The 26,240-nt window shown below is 34.3% G+C and overlaps 1 protein-coding gene and 1 pseudogene across 1 annotated transcript in view; both read left to right on the plus strand.

Moving 5' to 3' along the window:
• Positions 1–733: 733 nt before the first annotated feature.
• The window catches only part of GNAT3 (G protein subunit alpha transducin 3), a 43,914-nt gene continuing 18,407 nt past the window's right edge, over positions 734–26,240 (plus strand). Inside the window, exons 1-3 of the mRNA XM_053609626.1 lie at positions 734–990; positions 16,514–16,556; positions 21,228–21,369. Of these exons, the coding sequence (XP_053465601.1) occupies positions 873–990; positions 16,514–16,556; positions 21,228–21,369 (303 nt within the window). The 5' untranslated portion in view covers positions 734–872. The remainder of the gene's footprint in view (positions 991–16,513; positions 16,557–21,227; positions 21,370–26,240) is intronic.
• On the plus strand, positions 11,396–11,493 carry LOC128560569 (uncharacterized; annotated as a pseudogene).

Genomic DNA, 26,240 nt, shown 5'->3' on the forward strand with positions numbered 1-26,240 from the left:
TACTGTTTCAAAGAACACTGTTTTTTATTCCCTTGGCACCAAGTCAATAAAAGTCCCTCCAGCACAGCAGCTGTTGCTAACGGCACTAAAGAGTTAATGTGCTGCCTAAATTGAACCCGGGTCAGTGTCTACACTAAGTGGCCCTCGATTAGCGTTAACTGACTTTTTCATAGTCAGTAAAAGCTCAATTTATAGAGATGGAGCCAAGAGATCAAAATCAATAATTTAAGAAAATTGTGTGTTGAATTCTATGTTTGTAGCCATACAATATGTATAAATATAGAAACTATATGTATCTGTTTCAATTGTTTAAAGCAAGATGTTTTTAGTTCACTAGCAGATACAAATAGATGCCAATAATTTTAATTAATGGGCTTAGTATACATATTCTGATTGTGATGCAAAAAAGATCAGGACAAATTTGACAAGCCAAATATCTGAAGATAAGGTACAAGCACGGTTGATCAGTTATAATAATTTTCAATCACAATAATAAAGATTGCCTATTAATGAGAAACATTCCATTTCAATTGTCACTGCAGATCATCTATGACAACTTTCAATGTCATTTTATGCTACTTTTTAAGACAGACAAGTATGTTTTTGAAGATGTGCCAAAAGTGGCCATCTAATTTGAAAGCATAATGAATTTCCTCTTTAGCTTCGATCAGGTCTGTGTGGTTTTTACCCCGTGATCAGGTGACAGATGATTAAGCCTCCCCTTAGTCAAAGCAGAATCTTGAAGCTTGCGGGAATGGGCTGCTGGGGACTTCAGCAGAGCAGTGCTCCTTCGTCCTATGTCCAAACCACAGCTACGCTCTCTATCTGAAAAAGTGTGAGCTAAGAAACCAAAGCCTATCTAACACCACAAGATGGGAAGTAGAATTAGTTCAGAGAACAAGGAGTCGGCCAAAAGATCAAAAGAACTGGAGAAAAAGCTTCAGGAAGATGCTGAGCGAGACGCAAGAACCGTAAAGTTGCTTCTCTTAGGTAATAGTTTTTCCCTGTTGCTTTCAAAAACTTGATTGTTCTTTCATTGTGATGTATTTATTTTCTCAAACTTTAATTTCAAATGTATTAACCTATGGGAGATTTGCTATGAAAATATATTTGGAAACTTAAGCAGACTTCACATCAGTTCTATAAATATTTAATTTTTCTTCTATTTGGCATTTTATTACGTATGTTCCTGTTAAGTAAAGAAGTAACTATTTATTAGACAATTCAATTTCTCTGTCAATAATATAATTTAAAAGAAAAATCATATTCATATATTATTTTATTACACCCTAACCATTTTCTGAATGTCAGCTTCTCATCCTGAAAACAATCCTTTAATTACATGTTATAAAGTTCTACATTATTTTGTTTGAACAGAAGCATGGTGGGTTGTCTAAAATTGAATTTAATATGTTATGTATTTACTTGTGCTTTTAAAATCAATTTGTCTCAAGTTATAAAGAGAATAATAAAGTACTCTGTATTAATATCATTCAGACTTCTAATGCCACCTGTGCTATTGTCTGTATACTTGAGAAATACTTCATCTATATCCTTTTAGAACATTTATATATTCATTCAGGTCAGGAATTACATCTCTTCTACTTTTTTTGTTCCTTCAATCTCAGCAAAATATTTTACCATGACTATATTTTCAGCACATGTTTAATTAATTAAAAAAATGAAAATAATTTTCATGGCTTGGTGCCTGTAGCTCAGGAAGTAGGGCTCCAGCCACACACACCAAAGCTGGCAGGTTCCAGCCAAGCCCAGGCCTGCTAAACAACAATGACAACTGCAGCCGAAAAATAGCCGGGCATTGTGGCAGGTATCTGTAGTCCCAGCTACTTGGGAGGCTGAAGCAACAGAATCGCTTAAGCCCAAGAGTTTGAGGTTGCTGTGAGCTGTGATACCACAGCACTCTACCAAGGGCAACAGTGAGACTGTCTCAAAAAAAGAAAAAAGAATTTTCACCACACATTTTCCACAAAACATAAAATATGTAACATGTGGTGATCACTAAAACAGACATATGTTTTTGAGGTAAAAACTAAAGTAAAATATAAAACAAGAGCTTTATTTTAATCAGAGGGGTATGCTCTGCCTCATCTTGACTATACTCAAAAGGACTTGGTGGCATTTCAGAGTTGTGACTTTCTCACACAGCACATTTCCTCATTCTCTTAGTGTTCCCTTACTGGGTCTAATTTGCTCCCAGGGGCAAGAGTATTTCAGGGGCCAATGTGTGGTTCCCAGCATTTGCCGGGAATTTCTCAAAGGAAAAAAATATATATATATCCTTTCATTTTACACACTAGTTCTGTGGTTACACACATGTGCACGAGCACTTGCTAATATCCACGTCCAAGATAACTTACAAAGCTGTTGCAATAAGTGCTAATGACACCAGGAACTATACTTTCCCTCACACTTCAGAGAAAGTTCTGGGGCTCTGAACAAGAGCGACTGCAATATGCGCACAGAAAACTCTTCATTTTCTTCCTTCTCTGGTATTGTAGAATAAAACGATGTATCATTTTGAGTTTCACAGCTGACAAATTTATGTTTGTAACTTTAACCGAACCAATAATCATTTTACTTATCCCTAATTTTTGAATAAAATACTCCAAAAGGCAGTTCCCACATTCACGTCGGCACTTTCACCTCAAATCTCCTCTTGTCTCATCTCACCCTAGATGACCACCAGTGTGACCAAATAGTCATCAGTCATTATCTCCATATCGTCTTGGACATTCATTTATCCCCTCCTATTTCTACTAGTTTTAAGGAAGTGATATTCCATTTTCAGTTTAGTTTAATTTCAGCCTTTGTGCCACAAATCCCATCTCCTTTGATATCACAAAATAATTCATCAATTATTTTGTCTGTGCTATCTTCAAACTTTTTCACTGATTCCTTCCTCTTCCTCTTGTTCCTCTTCCTCAGCCTAAGGAAAGGAAATCTGGTTTTGACTTCGTGATCCCCTGATTTCACCTTACATGGATATATCTTAAAATGTTTTTACAATTGAAATACTTTTCCAAGTAGTCTATGCTAACTATTTGTTTTCTTACCCTCTACTTTCCCTCTGATGTATTGTAATCTAACTTTCATTCCTACTAACAGTTTTCTCTCTCGCAGAGCCCTAATGATGCCCAACTCCTCAAACTCACACCTCAGTAATTTAGAATCACTCTTCTTTCTCACTTCTGTGACGCCATAACATCTCATTTGTTAGAAACTGTCCTTTCTCCCCACACTGAATCTTGTTCTACAGTGGATTCACACCCCAAGGCTTGCCCTCGATGCTTTGTGAGGCTTTAGTCTGCTCTCTAGCAGACTCAGGGACATCTTACCAGGTCTTACCTGATACATGTATGACCACAGTTCTTTCTTTTGCCTAATCTGTTGTTCCATTTTTGCAAATTTCTAGCATTTATCAATAACCTGATCACACTTTGGGAGACCTCAAAATTAATTCCCAGTTTATTTTGTTGAACACTCTCCAAACTTTATGTTTTCCATGAAGTCACTTGTGCACTTTCTCATTACACCCACTTGATATTTCGGTCATAATTAGCTGTTCCTTCAGTGGCTATTCCTGCACATTGTCCAGAGGTCAGTTTTGTCATAGATTTAGTTTTAAGCTCTGCCTCGGAAGAAATAAATGCCATATTTCTCTCTTTTTGTATAGCTTCTCTTATTGCTTAAAATACAAGAAAATCTTATAAAATAGTATTATTTTCATCACAGTGGTAAAGAGAAAATGAGAGTTTAAAAAGGTAATTTTGTTTTCTGTGGTCAAAAATTAGTTTGCAGTAATGCAAGGTTTTTATTTGTATATGTGTCAGTTTTAAATGAGTGCCTATGTTCTAAGTTCTGTGAGAACAGAGAAACTGTCGGCTTTTGCTCTTGATCGACTTTTTTAACTTAGCACAAGAAAGAATCATGTATGATAAATGTAAGAATGACAGATTTGGAAACTAAAATATTCCTCTGAGTTTTTCACACTGGCTACAGACTAGTTAGACTTTCAGTACGTGGGGGAAAGAGCTGGAAAAGAACCATATACATTATCACATGAGGAGTTTGTTTTTTATCTTAAGTGAATGGGAAGATATTGATAGGCTTTTAATTTGTAAGTGAAATAATAATATATGTACTTTTTTAATTTATTAGACATTGTCCTGGCTATACGATAGCATAAAGATTGCATGAGGAGGGTAGAAGCAGGTAGGCCGTTTAGGAAATTATTCCTACTGTGCAAATACTTGATCTGATTCTGAATTAAGAGACAAATGACACATTTGGAAGTAAGTTTTGAGAGACTACAGGAGATAAAAGAACTTGGTGGCTGACTGAATGTGGATAGTAAATGGGAGTGGTGGGGTGGAATTGGGCATGGAGATTATATGATTCATCATCATGTGAAATGTAGGACGAGCATGAAGCTGGGAAAAGGGAAAAAGGAACAATCCTTTGGCACATTCAAATTTGCTTTTTTTAGTGTGACCAAATGATGACATACCTTATTAAGTCAATATATGGATCTGGAAATGAAGAAGATAACTCTAGTTAGAGCTGTGCATTTGATACGTTCAGTTCCTCATTTTCATTATTTATATTTTCCCTTTTCCAGATATCCAGTGTAGATAGACCAACTATGTGATTAAACAAGGCTTTGTTTTGGTTGTCGAAATATTAATTTATTTTAAAAGATCGTATACACAACTATTCTCACAATTAAGGAACACTTAAACAAGTAACTATCAGTCCAAAATAAGCCTGTGTAGGAAAATTTACATAATTTTATAATTTAGTGTCTTCATATTTTAGCCTAAAAGGTATATTAAGATAAGAAAGATGATATGTATGTTAAAATACTTCTCAAAATCAAAACAAAAACCTCATATCATATCTTTAAACATATGTAATGCTTGCAACTGGGTTTGGAGATAGGCATACGTCTGGGAAACAATCCACGTGGCAAACATTTCCATTGCCTCTAAAAGTTTCTTCCTGTCCTTTCATTCATTATGATTATGGTTATTTTACTATAACACAGCATAAGATTTATCTTCTCAGGAACTTTGAAGTATACAGCACACTATTATTAACTATCTGTACAATATTATCAGATATTTATAAAACAAGTACAAAATTAGATGTTGGAATATTCAAATAAAAGATTATTAAAAAGAAAGATAGAACATTGTGGCTATGTGCTTTTTCATAAATAAAATCATGCTTAGTTTGACAAGGAATTTTATAGATTAATGATGCTTATTATTTCTATATCACAGAAATAAGTGCTTGGGCATACTAGTAGACATAGGAATATATTTGACACCATATACATAATGATACAATGAACTGAAAAAACCACAATATTACTACATAATATTTAGGCTGAAATATGTACATTAAGTCTGACCATGATACAATATGTAATATTGGACTTATAAGAAAATTGTCCTAGGCTCGGCGCCTGTAGCTCAAGTGGCTAGGACACCAGCCACATACACCAGAGCTGGTAGGATCAAATCCAGCCCAGGCCTGCCAAGAAACAATGACGACTACAACCAAAAAATAGCTGGGTGTTATGTCGGTACCTGTAGTCCCAGCTATTTGGGAGGCTTAAGCCCAACAGTTTGAGGTTGCTGTGAGCTGTGATGCCATGGCACGCTACCCAGGGTGATAGCTTGAGACTTTGTGTCAAAAAAAAAAAAGAAAGAAGAAAAGAAAAGAAAAAAAGGAAAAAGAAAGTTGTCCTAGACTTTAGAAAAATTGCCAGTGTAAGAAAAACAAAATAGCAGTATTACAAGAGAAATGTTCTAAATTAAAAGAGTTTAAATAATGTAACAAAAGTGTGTGAAACTTGATTATATATTGAATTTCAGAAATATTAAACATATGAAAAACATTTTGATAATAATCATAAATTTAGATATGGAGTATATAGTGTTAGATAATGAGGTAATATAAATTTTCTTAAGCTTGAAAATAGTACTCTGGTCCCTTAGCAAAAATGGGCTTATTCATAGACGATGCATTCTAAAGTATTAATGGGTGATGTTTCTGATAAAGATCAGCAAAAAAAAAACATATAAAAATATGTGTATATGTATATATAAAATTATGTATGTATACATTAATATACAAGAAATAAAGCAAACATGCTAAAGCATCAATAAACGTAAAGTCAAAGTGTATAAAATAGAGGCTTTTAAAGTACTGTTTTCTCAAACTTCATTAGGTTTTTTAATTATGAAAATAATCAATTTTGGACCAGGTGTGGTAGCTCATGCCTCAAATCCCAGCACTCTGAAATGCCAGGGCAGGAGGATCACTTGAAGCGAGGAGTTTGAGACTAGCCTGGGAAACAAGAAAGACACTATCTTTACAAAAATTTTAAAAATTAGCTGGGCGTGAGGCACCACCTGTTGTTCCAGCTGCTCAACAGGCTGAGGTGGAAAATCACCTGTGCCCAAAGGTTAGAGGCCGTAGGCAGCTATGCCTGTGCCACTGCACGTAGACCTGGGAGACAGAGAAAAACCCTGCCTCTGGAAAAAAAAAAAAAAAAAAGAAGTATAACCTAGAAAAATTAAAAAAATTAAATCAAGCAAAAATTGTGCTATTATTTATTTTCTGGCAAAAAAAATGAACAAATTTATCTGTGAATTCATTCATATTGCTTTACTAATGAATTCTAACAAACAGACCATGGGCAGATTATTTTAAAATTACATAAATATTTTTAGGAAGTTCTTTTCAATTCATCATTTGATGAGCTTGACAATGGCAATCACAGGTCAATCATTCTCATAAACATGAATATGAAAATCTAAGCATAATAGCAAATTAATTATAAAGAATTATCAAATTCTTTATAGCAAATTAATGCCAATGATGTACCAAATGTTAAAAAAGCAGAGGATGGAGAAGGGTCACTACAATATCATATGAAGAGGGGAAAACCATACTAATGTCAGCGGAGGCAAAAAATAAGTTAATTCAATAAAATTTCTCATCAATTCCTGATAAAAGCACTCATTGAACTAGGAATAGATGAGAATTTCCTGGGTCAAATAAACACTGCATATAAAATCCTTTAGTAATTATTATACTTAAAGGCAAACATTTAGGATTGTTAGCTACCCATACTAAAGAAGGATTTATGATGATTAATAGACTTCCTGTCAACAGAATGGACTCTAGGGTATGACACAGTTTCCTGCCCTTGACCTTCTCTTCAATACTACTGTCAGGGATTTGGGTGAAGGTGGGTAGGCAGGTGTTTCAAACTTGAGTAAGATTCAGTTTGGAAGGATATAGTAAACAAAAAAAGTTAGAATTCCAAATGATCTCAAGGAGCATAAATGCTTGCCTCAAATAAGCAAAATGATATTTAATAGAATCTTTAGTGAGGTTCAAAATCAATTCTATAGATGTGATTTGTGAAAGAATCTATTTGGTAATAGTTGATGTGAATAAAAAAACTACAAAAACTTTGCTACAAGCTCAGTATAGGTAAATAAGGCTACAGAAAAAAAAAAAAGGAGGCAAACTAGTCACTGTTCCTATTAAGAAAAATATTCCATCTAAAAATAATCAGCAGGAGTGAGACAGATCTAGGTTGTATCCTATCCTGAGACATCAGAATGTCAGTGTTGTTCAAAAATCCTGTGTCTACGGCACAATTTTCAGTACAGAGATTTCAGAAGGACTTTTGCTCTTGCACAGAGCATAGTTCAGATGATAACAGGTCTAAAAATCATGTTCCACAAGAAAGGATTAAAGGAATGAAACATATTACACTTGAAACATACCTTTTATGCGAGCACATTCTTCAAATATGAGAAAATGTTAAGAGGTCACTAGAGGTTAGAGTATGTGCTAGGTAATTTATAGCTATAATTTAATCCTTCTAAGACTTAAAGGGTAGATATTAATAATACAATTCTATCAAAGAGGAAACTGACTCTCTGATTAAATTTGATCAAGACACCAATTTAGAGTCAGAATTGAGTGCAAGCCCATATCTAATTCCAAACTATGACCATGCTTCTTCCCCACCACGCCTGGACTCTTTGAAAGGCTGATGTATGGAAAAGAGAGAATTGTGATGTTGCTCCGTGTAAAGAAGAATAATTAGTGGAACAAAATTAAATTGGTTCCAAAAAGACTACCCTAAAAACCTTAATATAAGAGTCAGGAGACAGTTTTTTTTTTTGTTTGTTTGTTTTGTTTCATTTTGTTTGTTTGTTTGTTTTGCTTTAAAACAGATCTGGGACTTAGGATAATTATCACAATTTCTACTGGGCTCTTTTTTCTCATACATAGAATGAAGATACGCTTATAACTGGTTGATTTCTAATGTTCTTTTTGACATAAAATTATGTGATATTTAAAACTACCTACAAAAAGGCTTATGTATTAAAGTGTTTAATCTCCAGAGGCCCCAGGACATGGAGCTCATATTATCCTCAGATTAATCTGAATAATTTTTTAAAAAAGTATTTAATCTCATTTTGCCTGCTTTAACAAATTATACCAGATTAAAAACAGAAATCTGCATATGTTCAGTTGAAGTTTAGTTATAGGTATAGGTAGCTTTAATATCATTTTGATATTTGCAAATAAAAACTATAAAATAGAATCTGATTTATTCTTATTAAAAATTAAATAATTTGTGAATATCAAAGTAAACATTAAGTAGAAGTAGAAGTACTTGATCATTTGAAACATTATCTGTTTCAAAGAAACAAATGCATATCTTGTTGAAATTCCCTTGGTACCCTTTGCCCCAGAAAAGCATTTTAGTGATGACTCAATTTGGAAAGAAGAGATTATTTCAGAACTCCCTCGGCGTATGCGAACGTGCTGTTAGATTGTCTATATATGGCTTTGTAAAATGATCTAATCTCACAAGAATGGATTGGTTATTGTGAACTAAGACCTAGAATCAGTGTGAGAATGGGAGTCAATAATTTATTTCTGAAATAACTTAGCAATGGACTTACAAAAAATAAATGAGATTTTAATAGATTGGCTTTCCTTCAGGGATTTTCCTGTTAATGCCGTAGTTGACTGCACCGGACCTTCACGAAGAAGAATGAAGTTACTACATACAGAAAGGATAGAAACATTTAAAAAGACTTCTAAGGGAAAATGCTACTTTTCAATGTACGGTTATAAAGTACATGCTATTTTCAAAGGTGATTGATAGTCTGCTTACCTTAGATTATCTGGAATTTGAAGCTAAATTACAAAGAATTTTTACATTATATAATAACATACCATCTAGCCTGGTAGCCACTAGCCTTGGAAAGCCGCATCTTAGTGTCATCAGTATGAAGACCGTTCTAAATGTACATTGACTCTCTTGCACAGTCTAAAAGTCACTTTTTCAGCAAATTTATGATATAATCTTGACTAGTCAATAATAACAGAATGAATGAAATGAAATTTGGTTGTTATTATTTTTTAACTGTATGACAGTGGTTCTGATGACAACTGATAAAGTAGTTGTCCATAATACAAATGCTGGTAAAATTATGGAAAACTCTTGAGATACTTTTCCTCATTCTCAAGGTAGATAATTCATTAAAATAAAATAGTCTAAATTATTTTCACTTCACTGTAGAAATCATAGATATCATAGCATTATATAAGAGAATTTAATTGATAACCAGAAATAAGGCATTCTTTTTACCATCTCTGCTTTTCCCCAGTAATTTCACTCCAGTTGAACAAGATCCAACACTAAATACACCTGCATGAACAAACAAGTACTGGGTTTCCTACTGGGCTCATCAATTTTTCTCATAGAGTCCCACAACTATAACTTTCATGACAACAAAATAAATGTATTCGGAGAACTGAGATATTCCCCAAAATCTGTCACTTGCGTAGAATGACGCCACAATTTCTAACATCCACTTCTGTTGTTAAGAGATTTTAAAACAAAACCTGTTAAGGACAGTTTTATAGTCTTATTAGATGATTTCTTATTTAAAGTGATACACACCCTACAACAAAATAGTAAATTATCTAACACCAGCAAACCAGAATATTGTGCAAAGCTTCATCTGCTTCTGCTATTCCCACAAATAACCTTCATCCACACAAAACAATATCATCAGTTCTCTTCTGAAAAGTGGAGAGGTGGTATTCAAACGTGATTTTACTTCACTTTCAACTGTTTTATTCTTGGGCACTACAGCCAGCCTCTATTCAATAGGATGGTTGTACCCAGCCTTATTGTACTCTACACCACAGGTAGGGAAATAGGACAACACAGCTGATAAATGCAAAATCAACCAAAGTAATTTGTTAACATTTCTCCATAGGAGATGGTCAGCTGCTTCATGTACCTGCAGAAAAAAAAGGTGCATTTAGGTATGTCTAGGCCAAAGAAAATTTTGTCATGCAATAGAATAACATTTAGGTGTAGCTATATTTGTTCATCAGTGCTTAAGAAAATATTGTAAACCACACAATAAATGAAAAAAAAAACATAATACAAAGGACTTTTTTTTTTTTTTCTGAAGCATGAATCTAAAAAATTCACTTGGTGAATCTAACTAATGAGTTAGAATCTAACTCATTCTACTGAGTTAGGAACTAGTCTGCCTATTTTGGATAAATCAGTGAACAAAACAAAGACCCTTATCAATTTGAAATTTAGCTTATGTGATGGAAGACAGACAGAAAACATTTGAAATGATACATAAATAATTTGCAAGCATGCAGAAAAAGATAACCACTAAGAATAAAGTGAAGGTAAAGTAGAGAAGTGGAGATTAGACATGCCAGAGTTGGGTTAGAAATTTAAATAATATGGTCAGTGTCCGCTGACTCAATACATATGTTAATATACTTCAAATAAAACTTTGAGATTTGGGCTTAGCAAAAGCCACATTACTTTTGCTTACATAAAATCATACTAGTTCTAGTGAAGCAAGACATTTGACTTTCCCGCTGGTAGAGGCATGCTAATGTCTATCAGTTTTTTCTGAATATGGATTTTTCCTGGGAAATCTGAGAATTGCCTTAAGTGTACTACTTTGAAATTTGTCCAAAATTAACAGGCACCCTGATACTTTAAAGATATCCTATGAACCAATTTCTGGAACTTCCAGGAATATATCGTGGACTTTCCTTTCTTTAAAGACACAAAAATTAGTGTGTTAAGACTAAAAATCCTCTCCTTGGCATTTTAGATCAGTAATGGTCCACGTAGTTCAAGATTGTATTTCTAATGATAGATGTCATTTGTAGCCTGAGGATACATTCTAAAAGATACAGTTTCATAACAATTACAAAATGTTGAGTTTTCCTCAACAATGCTTTGGAGATTTATTTGTGATTTTATCTAAAAATTTTATGAACTGCTCCTCACTTTGGCGCATGAACTAATATGGGAATAGTACAGAGAATATCAGCACGGCCCCTGGACAAGGAAGACACATAGATTTGTTAAAATTTTATGAACTAATTTGTATTACCAGACTTTACCAACTTTTGGTGATTTCTTCCTTTTCTCCTGTCTATAAAACCAGAACTTTCTTTTTTTAGAAAAAAAAAAAACAGAACTTTCAAACTTCAAAAAGTTGACTAAATTAACCCCTTCCCCTCCTCCATCCCTCACAAGTCTAAGATTTATAGATATGTCAAAAGTTTAAAGTTTGTTCTTGATTGAAAATATACCCGACATATTACAATAATTTGTAATCAAATTCTCTTATAATTGACAAATACAGCTCTTCCTAGGAAAAGACACTAAAAATGATCACAACTCAAGAGTAAAGTGCCTTTTCCTAGGAAGCTCTGTATGCTTCAATTATTTGAGCATCCTTATATTAATACAGCCCAGTGCATTTATGCTACTGGATATCAATCTTATGTCTGCTATGCATGCATGTTGTTATGTTATGGAGGCTTTTTCCTAGTCACTGGCTTGCCTGCCCCTTTAGTATTATTAACTCTTTTTTTTTTTTTTTTGAGACAGAGTCTCACTCTGTTGCCCTAGGTAGAATGCCATAGCTCACAGCAACCTCAAACTCCTGGGCTAAGCCTCTTGGCTCAGCCTTCCCAGAAAATATCTAGCTATATTTTTTTTAACTTTGATCAATGCCAATTTGTTAAATTTTGGTTCATTCTTTAATATCTTATCTAACAAAATCTTGGCTAATTGAAGGTTGCAAATATTTTTTCAAATGTGTAGTCTTTAGAAATGTTATAGTTTTAGTTTTATAGGTAAGTCTATAAGCCATTTGAAATTAATTTTTGGCATATTATGATGTGAGTCAATGTTCTTTTTCAATATAGCTGCCTAATTGCTCATTATTTGCTGAACATGATAGGTTATCTATCATACAATGGGATATTAGACTTCTCTTTAGAAAGCACTGCAAAGTTTATTAGATACTTTAATTCTCAGAAAACATTGCTTTATATTTAATTTTGTGCTATAGTCTGCAAACCATTTCATACTTATTATGCTATTAGAATCTTATAATAATCTTATAAGTTAAGTACTCTTACTGTACAAATGAAGAAATTGCCTGGGTTAGAGGATTTATTGAAGATATTATACACACACACACACACACACAGTGGGTCAGGGAAAACCTGAAACCTAGGTCATTACACTTTATTTCAGTACTACTTACTTCTGATTTTCAAAATAATTATTTCTTAATGGAAAATAATTGTCAAGATATATTCTCAAAAGAACTTGATACATAGCCTGAAATAACCACTGATTTTTCATAAAACCCTCAACAAAGTAATAGCAAACAAAATTCAACAGCACATCAAAAAGATAATACCCTATAATCCAGTGATTTTTATAACAGGGATGCAAGGATGGTTTAATAAACACAAGGCAACAAATATGATTCATCATATAAACACAATGAACACTAAAAACCATGTCATCATCTCAGTAGATACAGAAAAAGCATTTGATCAAATTTAGCACCCTTTTCATGGTAAAAAATTTTAAATAAATTAGACATAAAAGGAATATATATCAAAATAATAAAAACCGCATATGACAAATCCACAGCCCACATCATACTGAATGGGGGAAAATGGAAAGTGTTCCCTCTAAAAACTGAATCATACAATGATGTTCATTGTCACCACTCCTATTTAACATAGTACTGAAGATCCTAGCCAGAAAAATCAAATCAGAGAAAGAAATAAAAGGCACCCAAATTGAAAAAGAGAAAGTGAATTCTCTCCGTTTGTTAATGATCTGATCTTATCTTTAGAAAACTCTAAAGACAACACCAAAAAACTTCTAGATTTGATAAATGCATTCAGTGAAGTTTCAGGATACAAAATCAATATACAAAAATCAGTAGCATGTCTATCCACCAACAACAAATAAGCAGAGATCAGCTAGCAATATATTTAACCAAGAAGGCAAAAACTACTAAACACTGATATAAGAAATCGTATATGATGCAAACAAATAGAAAAACATCTATGCTCATGTATTGGAAGAATTAATATTATTCAAATGAACATGCTGTCCAAAGTGATCTACAGAGTCAATGTAATTCCTATCGAAATACCAATATCATTTTTACAACATTAGGAAAAAAATCCTAAAATTCATATGAAAGCAAAAAGAAGCCCAAATAGCCAAAGCAACTCTGAGGAAGAAAAAAATGGAGGCATCGCACTACATGGTTTTAATTAGACTACAAGGTTATAGGGTTTTAGTAACAAAAACAGCATGGGACTGGTATAAAAGTAGACACATAGGCTTGGTGCCCTTAGCTCAGTGGTTAGGGCGCTGGCCACATACAATGATGCTGGCAGGTTCGAACCCGGCCCAGGCCTGCTAAACAACAATGACAACTGCAACAAAAAAATAGCTGGGCATTGTGGTGGGTGCCTGTAGTCCCAGCTCCTTGGGAGGCTGAGGCAAGAGAATCGCTTGAGCCTAAGAGTTAGAGATTGCTATGAGCTGTGACACCATGACACTTTATCTCACACACACACAAACAGTAGACACATAAATCAATGTAATGGAATAGAGACCTAGAAATAAAGAAACATATCTATACCTAACTGATCTTTGAGCAACTCAACAGGATGCACACTGAGGAAAGGATACCCTTTTCAATAAATGGTCCTGGGAATATTGGATCACCATATGCAGAAGGACCTCTTTATCTCTCATCATATACAAAAATCAAGTCAAAATGGGTTAAGGACTTAAATCTAAGACCTAGAACTATAAAATTACTAGAAGAAAACTTAGGAAAATCTTTTCTGGACACCAGTCTAGGCAAAGAATTCATGACTAAGACTTCAATAGCACAAGTGACAAAACCAAACATAGACAAATGGGACTTAATTAAACTAAAAAGTTTCTGCTCACCAAAAGAAATAATCAAGACAGTAAACAGATAAATTGATGAAGGAGAGAAAATATCTGCAAACTATGCATCCAACAGGGGACTGATATCCAGAATTTACAAGGAACTCAAATAGCTCAACAATAACAAAGAAAAGCAAACAACCCATAAAAAGTGGGCAAAGGACATGAAATTTTCCATAGAAGACATACAAATGGCTAAAGGGCATATAAAAAAATGTGCAACATCTCTAATCATCAGAAAAATGCAAAGTAAAACCCCATGAGATACGTTATACAAGTCAGAAAGACTATTTCTAAAAAGATAAACAATTACAGATTTTGGCAAGGATGTGGAGAAAAAGGAATGCTTATACACTGCTGATGGAAATGTGAACTTCTATGAAAATCAGTATGAAGATTTCTCAAAAAATTAAAAACAGAACTGCCATTCAATTAACAATTCCACTTTTGGGTATCAACCCAGAGAAAAATAAATCATTATACCAAAAAGATACCTACACCCTTATGTTTATCATAGCACTATTCATAAGAGCAAAGATATGAAATCAACGTAAGTGTCTATCAGTGAATGACTAGATAAAGAACAAGTGATACATAGACATATGATAGAATATTATTCAGCCACAGGGAAAGAATGAAGTCATTCTTTTGCAGCAACATGAATAGAAATGGAAGCCATATCTTAAGCAAAATAACTCAGAAACAGAAAGTAAACCTTATATTCTTTCTCATAAGTGAGAGCTAAATAATGTATGTGTTTGGACATAGAGTGTGGAATGATTTTGGAGTGAGACCACATCTCAAAAAAATAGCAGGGCGTTGTGGTGGGCACCTGTAGTCCCAGCTACTCGGGAGGCTGAGGTAAGAGGATCACATAAGCCAAAGAGTCTGATGTTGCTGAGAGCTCTGACGTCACAACACTCTACAGAGGGAAACAAAAGTGAGACTCTGTCTCAAAAAAAAGAAAAAAAGAAAAGAAAAAGAAAATGAGAAAAAAGAAAAGAAAAGATGGAGGTGTAGGGGGTGGATGAGTACAATGTATTATTCAGGTGATGGATATACCATAAGCCCAGATTTCACCACTATTCAATATATCCCTGTATCAAAATTGCACTTATACCCCTTAAATTTATATAAATAATATAATAATTAAAAGAGATCCAAACTTTGTTATAAAAAGTTATACGTATTTTGTATTCCTCTATATGATGTTTGCAGACTTGACTTGACACAAAAATAAAGTTTTACAGTGTATGCATCAGCTAAAATAGTTGGTCAAGATAAATGCAACAGGTTTCTCTATGGTTTTACTGCCAGCTCATCCTTTCTTACAACAAGCTCTTCCATTAGGAAAGTGTAGCCAATTTTGAGAGACTCCAATATCGATTTTTTTTTTTTTTTATTGTTGGGGATTCATTGAGGGTACAATAAGCCAGGTTACACTGATTGCAATTGTTAGGTAAAGTCCCTCTTGCAATCATGTCTTGCCCCCATAAAGTGTGACACACACCAAGGCCCCACCCCCTCCCTGCGTCCCTCTTTCTGCTTTTCCTCCCCACCATAACCTTAATTGTCATTAATTGTCCTCATATCAAAATTGAGTACATAGGATTCATGCTTCTCCATTCTTGCGATGCTTTACTAAGAATAATGTCAGTTTCCATAGTATTGCTTCGTGTTATCAGCGGGTCTCCTTTGTTAAAACAAAAGACGTTATACCTGCATACCAAGGTAAATACGGTGCTGGAGACCATAGCCTATTTTTCAATCAGAATTCTGGAAATAAAAGCTTATTACCTAGTTGTTTTTTATTTTTCTTTTCTGTTGCTATTTAATTAAATCAGATATATGAAGAGACATTCTGGGAGAATGAGAGTGATCCAGAGACTATGAAGTTGGGGATCATTTTCTTGAGTTGCAAAGCTAGATGATATAGCTTCCCAAATTATATTCAAATGCAAAAATGTATTTTTTTCCCTGAAAGCAAATAGCTCTTGCTTTAGCAGATATACCCCAAGAGGGGTCTGTTAAAAGAAAATGATAGTCAGGTTATAATGTCTATACAAATTTCCTGTATCAGTTGATAACATTCTTCTCTTTTTGTTTCAGGAGCAGGAGAATCTGGGAAAAGTACTATTGTTAAACAAATGAAGTAGGTAAACAACTATTCCGAATATTTAATACTGGATGCCTGTCCATGTATTTGACTACTCATAAAATAAGTGCTTTTGGAATGCTGGTTGATAATCTTTCCTAAATCACAGGTTGTGGCAGAGTAGTCACAATTCCTGTACAAATAACCTTCTACTCTTTAGTTAAAAGAATAATATATGAGTAATTTTGTAACTTCCACTTTTTTTTAAATTTTGCCTCTCAACAAGACAAATTTATGAACATTTCAAAACATGTTAATTAATGATCCATTGGAATTTTTGAGGAAATAATACTTTTAACATCATTACCATTTTACCTACCTGTGAATAAAACACACATCTAAAATTATTACTATAATTACTATATTACTTAATTCAAATTCAAATTTCTCTCTCTAATGAAATCACTAGACCTAGATTCCTTAATAAAGAAATAATGAACACAAAAATGCTATAATTCAAGAATTCATTGTCTAAATGAATAAAATTGTGATTGATAAATGGAGGTGAATAGGTGAAACCTTAAGAGTGATGTCACTAACTAGAGAATTTTAAAGCATAATTGTTGTTATAGAGAAAGAAGAATGTTTGAGCTTATTTGTTAATTATGTGTTAAAGGACCTTGTTCTTAGAGACACATTAATATTAGATGAGGGAGTGATTCTAGTCAATGGTGAAATTGGTTTCAATCTACACTCCTGTCTTTTTTCTTCCATTTGATAACATCATGTAAGCTTCATATCAAACAATATTTTAGCCTCACGTAAGTGTGATAAAATGTTTGACTTATCCTGCTGCCTCCGAAGAACTAAAATCTTTTATACCATTTCCCCATCAAAAACCTTTTGAGTTCTCAAGTCCATCTTTGCATCCAAGTCACCTGTTATTTATTTATAACACCATAGCGTCCACCTGATCGTTTCTTTCAGGTAATAATCACGCCTGAACCTCTATTATTAACTACAACAAAACAGATCATTTTAAAAAATTGGAAGAACACAGACCGGTGTTCAAAGAAATTTGTTCTTGATAGCAGGGCTTAACATTCAAAGAACCTTGCTTTGCATACTGCTAGGCTTTTCTGATTTTCTACAATGAGCATTTATTACTTTTATTATTTAAAAAGAATAAATATCTGGGTTCTTCCTTATCCCACCTCCCCTTTTTTTATTTCAATGTAATTTCTGTAAGGAATACTTAACTCTAGCTCTCTTTACTTTCCACTTCCTGTTAATCTTCAGCCATTTCCATCACACTTTTGCCCCTGATGTGTCACTCAGAAATTGTTATGAAGATCACTGATGATCACTGATACATAGATAATTTTTTACGAAGGCTTAAGTCCTTAATTCTACGTGATACCACTTTTCCCTCTCAAAACTTTCCCGTGGCTTCTAGCAGAACACTCTTTTTCAGTTCTCTGCCTCTCTGCCTCCTTTATTTTTCAAATCCTGGATTACTTCTTAAATGTCGGTATCCCCGTGTACTGCATCCTCTTCTCTACTTGCTCTGCACATTTATCAAATATAAATTGCTAAAAGACAATGATTTTCACCAGCATCTTTAAGCTGACTTTCCCAGAATATTTCTTTCAAACTCAGATAATTTGTCTTAAAAAGGAATGCAGAGACATCTACCTCTATATTCTATGGCTGGGTCCAGATCAGAACCAACAGCAGTAAATTTATCTTCCATCTGGCCTTTATTTCCCCAAAATTAATTACAGAAACACCAGCCTCCAAAGCAATAGATCTCAGTGTAGTTATGCTGAACCCGCACCTTCTTACCAAGTCATACCACATCTACACAGTGTATCTCCAAACACATCATTTATCTCCATTGTCACTGCTTTAGTCTAAAACCTTGTCCTTGCTGGCCTAGATTAATTGAGTATCTTCTTAAGTAGTTTATATGTCTTTACTCTTCCTTCCATTGCATTATCCACACTACCACCAACTGATCCCTTTAAAAATTGTATTTCTTTCCTTGAATGAACTCTTTAGCTGCATTATCCAGATCAATCCCTTGCCATAGCCTGTAAGACACTTCAGAATGCAGCCTTTGTCTATCTCTTCATCCTCCTGTTCCATAAATTCTACTGCCCCTACTTTCTGCTTCAACAATGCTGAGCTTTCATAAGGCTATGCACTGCTATGCTACAAAAGGTGGTAAAGCTTAGTGGTGACGATGGTAAACTATCAAATCAGATTGTGCTTATTGCCCAATTGTACCTCACACTAAGTTGGGGGTCGTTGCTTAATTTATCTTTACCTACATTTCTTATGTATAAAATGTTGACCATAATTTTCTCCACTTTAGAAGGCTTTGTAAGAAATAAAAAGGTAAAGCAGAAAGTATTTACACTGAGGTAGGCACATACTGAACGCTTAGTAATTGTAGGCATCTATTTGTTCACACTGATCCTTCTGCCTAGAATGTTCTCCTTCCTTTTGACCATCTAGGAATAACTAACCTTGAAAAATCATCTGATCATCACTGCTCCTGGGAGGTCTGCTCTGATACCTTATACCATCCAAATGGACTTTATTACTTTTTCTTTTTGCAGTGCATCTTACCACATGCAAATATTGTTGCTATACATTACCATACCATTCAAAAATCTGATTATATGCTCTTCTCTCTTTTTACCCAATATTTCTTCAATGGAACATTGTGTGATGCTAGGAAAGTTCTTTATCTGTGCTTTCAAATATGGTAGGTATTGGACACAGGTGATTAAAACTTAATTTTAATCAACTGGCCACTGGCTACTGCATTGTAGAGGGGAACTCTAATCTGTGTATGTTTGAAAAGAAGGAATTTGTACAATTCGTTTGCTCTCCTTAGCACATAACACAGTACATTACAGAAAATGCCCAGCAAAAGCTCATGGACTTCAATAATTTAATCAGACCTAGAAACCAACTTGTACCTAGGGAGCGCTATCTCAACAGAAACTTACATATGCAGCTCCTAGAAAAACTATGCTGTTGAATGACCTACTTCAACTGGACTTTTTAAAGTTTGCTTTTATCACTTGCTTTGTCATAAATATTTCCTCATCTTCTGAGGAAAGGATAAGCGTCAGAACTTGTTCCATGAAAAAAACCCAAGTGCCCCAACTTTAGTCATAATAACCATTTTAATTTAATAACTAAAATAGTTTTTTCAGTTCCAATTTTGACAGACAACTGGGATTTCTTTAATGAACTTATTTCCTTTATATCCATCAAGACATTTTACCGTATTTTTTTCTACCGCCTTTAATTGTCTATTTTTTTGCTTATTTAAATTATTTAAATGTTTAATGCAAAGAAAATGGCCATATTTAAAGTAGAAATGCAGCAAATAATAGCAATCAAATATAAAAAACAATAAATAATAAATACAGGAATTGTTTTTACTCCTTTAAGTTCAGAATCCTGTATTTATAGGTGTTAATATTATCAGAGATATTAAAAAGGGCTTTCTGCTCTTTTTTTCCTTATGCTAAAGCCTCTGTGTATATGGACACAACATAAACCTTCAGTAACATGACATCCCAAAAGATGTCAAATGAGCACGAAGAGCTTCAAAAACAGTAAGAAAAATAAGCTGTGTGTGGTGGCTGATGCTTGTAATCACAGCACTTAGGTAGGCTTAGACAGCAGAATTATTTGAGCCCAGGAATGCTATACCAGATGGGGCAATATAGAAGACCCCATCTTTATAAAAATATTAAAAAAATTTTTGTCAGGCCTGGTGGCATGTGCCTATAGTATCAATCACTCAGGAGGCTGAGGTAAGATAACAGATAGGGAGTTTGAGGCAGCAGTGAGCTATGATTGAGCCACTGCACTCCAGCCTGGGCAACAGAGTGACATCCTGTCTCAAGGAAAAAAAAAAAAAAAAAAAGGAAGGACCAAGAACGTATCATGCAATAAAGATGCAAAAATGTGTAATTAGAGCACATGCAAAGATCTTAACTTTTAATAGGTAAATCTATTTTAAGCTATGCTTCCAAAACTACTAGTAAAACCTTGACTTCTGTCTGAATGAGTGGAAGGAAGAGAAGAGTTGAGCCAAATAAAATGTCTCGTCATTTCAACTTTGAGACCTCAGTGGCACGTATACAGATGGGGAAGTGACAAAGGATTTAATAGTGCAATTACCTGCATTAAAAAAAATGTCTTTGTTAATGCTACAAATAGAAAGTAGGCACTCCCTTTTTTCCAGTGTGTCTTAAATGATAGGAAAAGACATGAATGTCCACTAAATGACTTGACTTCCTCCAGACATCAGGTTGTAAACACAACACCAAGTTTCAGAACTCTGCGTGTATCTTTGTCCTGGGAATATGGGAATTTTTCCCTTTAAAAGAAATAGCTTTCTAAGTAAATGCCCATGATTTACTCATTGTAAAAAGTGTTTTGCTTAGAGCACAACCTAAGTTGTCTTCATATTTATCATGGGCAGCCCAGAAAGAAAATATTCTATTAAATGACAATGACAGTAACAATCCAAAGCCATAATTTATTCAGATTTGGCATATTCATTAAAAAGGTCAAAGAATTTTGACCACATCTGTATGCCAAATCTGAATAAATTTTATTCAAACAATTTATTGTTGATATATTTTGGTGTTATGATCAATTATTCAACTCACAAAAGCTTTTCACTTTTCATTGTAGGATCATCCATAAAAATGGTTACAGTGAGCAGGAATGCATGGAGTTCAAGGCAGTAATTTACAGTAATGCTTTGCAATCCATCCTAGCTATTGTGAAAGCCATGACTACCCTTGGAATTGATTATGTAAATCCAGGAAGTTCAGTAAGTATGCAAATAATGACAATTGTATACTACAATAGAGTTTGAGACAAAAAAAAAAAAAAAACCACTAGGACTTAATAAGCTTGTAGTACTAATCTATATCCAAAATTCAAAAAAATAAAATAAGATTTTCACATTTCATATGAACATTAATTTTGTTTAGCATAAGATTTATTTTTCTTTAAGTCAAAGTTTTCTTTTTCACGAGGTAGTATAATCTTATTTAACATTAACTGTTTTCCTAAGAGTCAAATTTAATGTCACAGAATACACTATAATTTAGAAAAATATTGTTTATCATTAGTAAATACAAAAGGGTTTCTTCCATGAGCCAAATTTACAATATCTCTATATTATTTTTTGGTTTAATTATGAGTCATTTCAGGGATACTTTTAAAAGAATTTTAATAATAAAATATGATTATGATTTATGTTTGATGAAGATTACACTATGTGACAATAGGTAATTGCTTATTTTACCTTGTTAACATTTATAAAAGATTTCAAATTGAATGCATAAGCAAAATGCTTATATATTCGATATTAAATATAGTCAAGTAGTCATAGAGTTGCTTATAAGGCTGCATCCAAATAATTCCATTTTTTCTCTATTTTATATTTTGTAATGTAATTATTTCACATTAAAATTCATTAGAAATATACTTAGTTTAAAAATGTATGTGCAATAGTGGACCCCACACATAAAAAAGAATAGCCAGAAACAATCCACAGGAAGAACTCACCCGTTTCCATATGTCTCATCCAGGAGCAACTGGAAGGCTAGATAGCAACAGAGGATGTCAACTGAACTCTCCCCAGTGTAATTCTTTTTTTTTTTTTTTTTTGGTAGAGACAGAGTCTCACTTTATGGCCCTCGGTAGTGTGCCGTGGCCTCACACAGCTCACAGCAACCTCCAACTCCTGGGCTTAAGCGATTCTCTTGCCTCAGCCTCCCGAGTAGCTGGGACTACAGGCGCCCGCCACAACGCCCGGCTATCCCAGTGTAATTCTTAACACCCTGCCATTGGAACAGTAAAGACAGAGAGGAATAGTATAATAAATATAGAGAAGAGAGTAACATTTGTACTCCTGTTCACCCAGCTTTGGGTTAGACCTTGTAAATGGCCAATGGAAATCATAGGGATGAAACAATGCTTTTGTCATTGTCTTGCTATTAATTTTAAGGGAAAGGATAAATCCCCTCTCCACTCATCACTTTTCTCCAAAGGACAACTAAATGTTAAGTATGCCCTCGTGTAAATAGTTTGTAAGGCAGCATCCGGAGTTCTGCTAACCATCCCTCCATTTCTAACTTTCTCCACAACTTGGCTCCAGGAGGAGCTGAACTCCAAAAACCTTTCATTCTTTATCATTCTATGACATAGTCATCAAAAGGTGGTTCAGTTATCCCTCTGTCCCTGGCTTCTCCTGAGAACCTCGGATTTTAAACAGGCCCTCAAGAGACCACCAAGTATCACCCCCTTAATTTAAAGATAAGAAACAGAAGGCTCACGGAGGATTAGTTAATGTTAAGTAGGTTGAGTTAGGGCAAAACCTGCTCCCATTATGATGTTTTTCCCTATACAAGGATTGAATGATTACAAATATTCATTTTTTTCTTCTAGGAAATAATAGTTACTGAAATAGGTGTACCTTGTGAATTACCTTTAGAATGACTTAACATTGTTCAAATTTGTATGTGCAATATAGTATTCTATGTATTTGTGTCGGTCATTGGAAATGCTATCTTTGCCTGCTGCTACTCATTGAAATGTACTGTGTGCTTCATACAGGGTAGCGTTTCTAAAACAGTGATGCCAATCATCACTGAAGACCTGAACTCTATTGATAAGAGAGTCAGATTCTTAATGATTGACATATAAGTGGAGTGAAAATAATATATATACATATTACTACCATTATACTTACTAAAAATAAGTACAGTATATTCAGACTGCATATGGAACGGTATAGCACAACAACTTAAGCAGCATTAAGCAATCGCCACAGAAGTACCTACCTTCTCAAATATCAGAACTTCACGGTTGTCAGGCACTACATGTTATATATTTTGATTTCAACTGATGTAAACTCTAGAAGTTTTGACCACAGGCTTTAGTATTTGATTTTAAGATTAAAACACTGACTATCTGGTTTAAACTATTTGTTCAACAGATTAATTGCTAAGCACTACCTCTGTGTGGCTTTCAGAGGTCTGATTAGCTTTTAATGTGTTTATTTGTACAAGTATAATTATTTTTCCATAACCATTATCACATCATCATATAGTCTGCCATTTATTAGTTTTCTTTTCTTTTCTTTTCTTTTTTTCTTTTTGAGACAGTCTCATTATGTCACCCTTGGTAAAGTGCCGTAGTGCTTGGTGTCACAGCTCACAGCAACCTCCAACTCTTGGGCTTAAGTGATTCTCTTGCCTCAGCCTCCTGAATAGCTGGAACTACAGTCACCTGCCACAACGCCCGGCTATTTTTTGGTTGCAGTTGTCATTGTTGTTTACCAGGCCTGGGCCTTGGTGTATGCAGCCGGCACCGTACTCACTGAGCTATGGGCACCGAGCCCAGACTGCCATTTAAAGAGAAAAAAATCTCCTGTGGCTCAAAGGAGTAGGGCGCCAGCCCCATATATGAGAGTTTGCAGGTTCAAACCCGGCCCTGGCCAAAAAATAAAAAAAAGAAAAAGGAAAAAAAAGAAAATTTATGTGAGCTTTATTAGTCACTGGTTCTATAAATTCAGACAATTTACTTAACATCTCTAAGTTTCAGTTACTTCATCCAAAAAATGTTAGTGCTATTCTCATTGAATTATAATTATTAAAAAGGGAAGCACAAAAGTAAGTAATCTATTATAATAGAGACTATTACAGAATGTAAATTTGTAGTAAACATTATTATTTTTCAATAGCAATTTTGAATATAGGATCATCAAAATTTATGTTTTGATATCTGTACATCATACATCATTTGAAAAGAATCATTTTTAGCAAACTGTTATTTATATGGCAGATTTTGGTTGGATGCTGGAATACACTGAGGGTTCAGCAGTTACGGAGATGGAAATAATATTTGCCATTAGGAGACGAAAGCTTGACCCTGAACAAGTAACTGCAAAGCATCTTCTATTTAAAAGAGCTAGATGTGAAGCTAGATCCTTATGTGTAGAATTACTAAGAATAAGGACTGCATCTTTGCCTTTTTTACATTATAGAGACCAAAATAACAATTAATTTAATCTGAAAAGCATGTCTCTCTTAGTATTTCTGTCTTGGTAGCAGTGGTGACATAATTGGTTTCATTAATTTCTACATGGTTGGGAATCAGTAATCAAGAAAATGGAAAAACAAAACTTGGAAATCTCAATCCTCAGTAGAAGGCAGAACTGGTAAATTTATAAGAAACTATTAGGAGGTGGGAGGAAACCTTTACAAAACATAATATCTGAAAGGCTTGAGTGGAGAGGGTTTGGGAGAACAACCTAGCAGGATTATTGTGTCTCATTGGTATATGGGAGCAGTTGATGTGCCCCCTTCAGAATCTTTACTGCTAATAACCATGGAGTTAACAGCACAAACCAGTGAGCAGTGGGACAGCTCCTAGGCCAACCTAGCTGACTATAAGGCTGGAGGAGGTGACCAGTGGCAGTGCTCAGCAACATTAAGATATGGACAGAATAGTAGGTGACCAAGGGCAGTGCTCAGCAATCGTAAGATGGGGAGAGAAGAGTCAACAAGCTTTTGGAGGCTGGGCTGACCCAGTGGTAGGATATTATCCCAGGCTGTCATGGATGAGGTCTTACGATTAACCTCCTTGTTTGGATTCCAGACTCTCTAAATGACCTGATAATAACCTGGTTTTTCATGTAACCACGTCTAGGAAGAAAATTCACTTTTCATGCTGACAGGTATTTCAGTTTGCATGGTAAAAGGTGTACATCTTAATACAAAATAATTAACAGGCTGGTTTATAAGGGGAAAAAAAGAATAGGAATGCTAAGATAAAATGAAGATGGGGAAGAACTAATTAGTTTGGGATGTGTAGAATTTGTAAGCTCCATGGGATATTTACATATGTAAGCGATTGCAAATGTGCATTTGAAGCTCAAAGGAGATAGGTTGGTTAGAGACCTAAATCTAATTGTTACTGGCATGGGATTGTACCATTCCAAGGAAGTGAATTTTATGGGCAAGGTCAAGTGCCTCTTAGTGGTACATTGATGTAGCCCTACCATTGGATCCTGCAGTCCCACTGCTGGGGGTCTACCCAAAGGAAATGAAGTTATTTAATAAAAAAGACAACTGCATGCACGTGTTTATCACAGCACAACTCACAATTGCAAAGATGTGCACTTCAATTCGTAAGTGGATAAAGCGAATGTGAGATATACATATACATGGGAAGTCTACAAGATGAAACAAAGAACATGGGTTCCTTAAGATGTTCTATTATACAATTAAAGTTCTGTGATCAAATACATTTGGGAGACATACATCCTATAACAACTTGGAAATTTGCAACTACTGTTAGGGATGACACAGTATATCCTGGCTTTCCTTTGCTTAAAAAAATTCTTCCTTATTAATTTTTTCCAAAAGCATACAATCAACAACTACAGGGATGTTCCAAAACTTGGTAGAGATCTAAATGTTTATTATTGCTTATTTATATGATTACAAAGATGCACCTGATGGCAAAGAATATTATATATTGATTTTAAAAATACATAATTTTAGAATAATAAATTTCTTATTTTTACTCTAATTTGTACTTGGTATATTTTTCTTGAAAAATATAGGGCTATCGTCAAAAGACAAGATGTAGTATTAGAGTATTTTCAATATTCTTTTGCCCTAGCAT

The sequence above is a fragment of the Nycticebus coucang genome, chromosome 11 (genome assembly GCF_027406575.1).
Source record: "Nycticebus coucang isolate mNycCou1 chromosome 11, mNycCou1.pri, whole genome shotgun sequence".
NCBI lineage: Eukaryota > Metazoa > Chordata > Mammalia > Primates > Lorisidae > Nycticebus > Nycticebus coucang.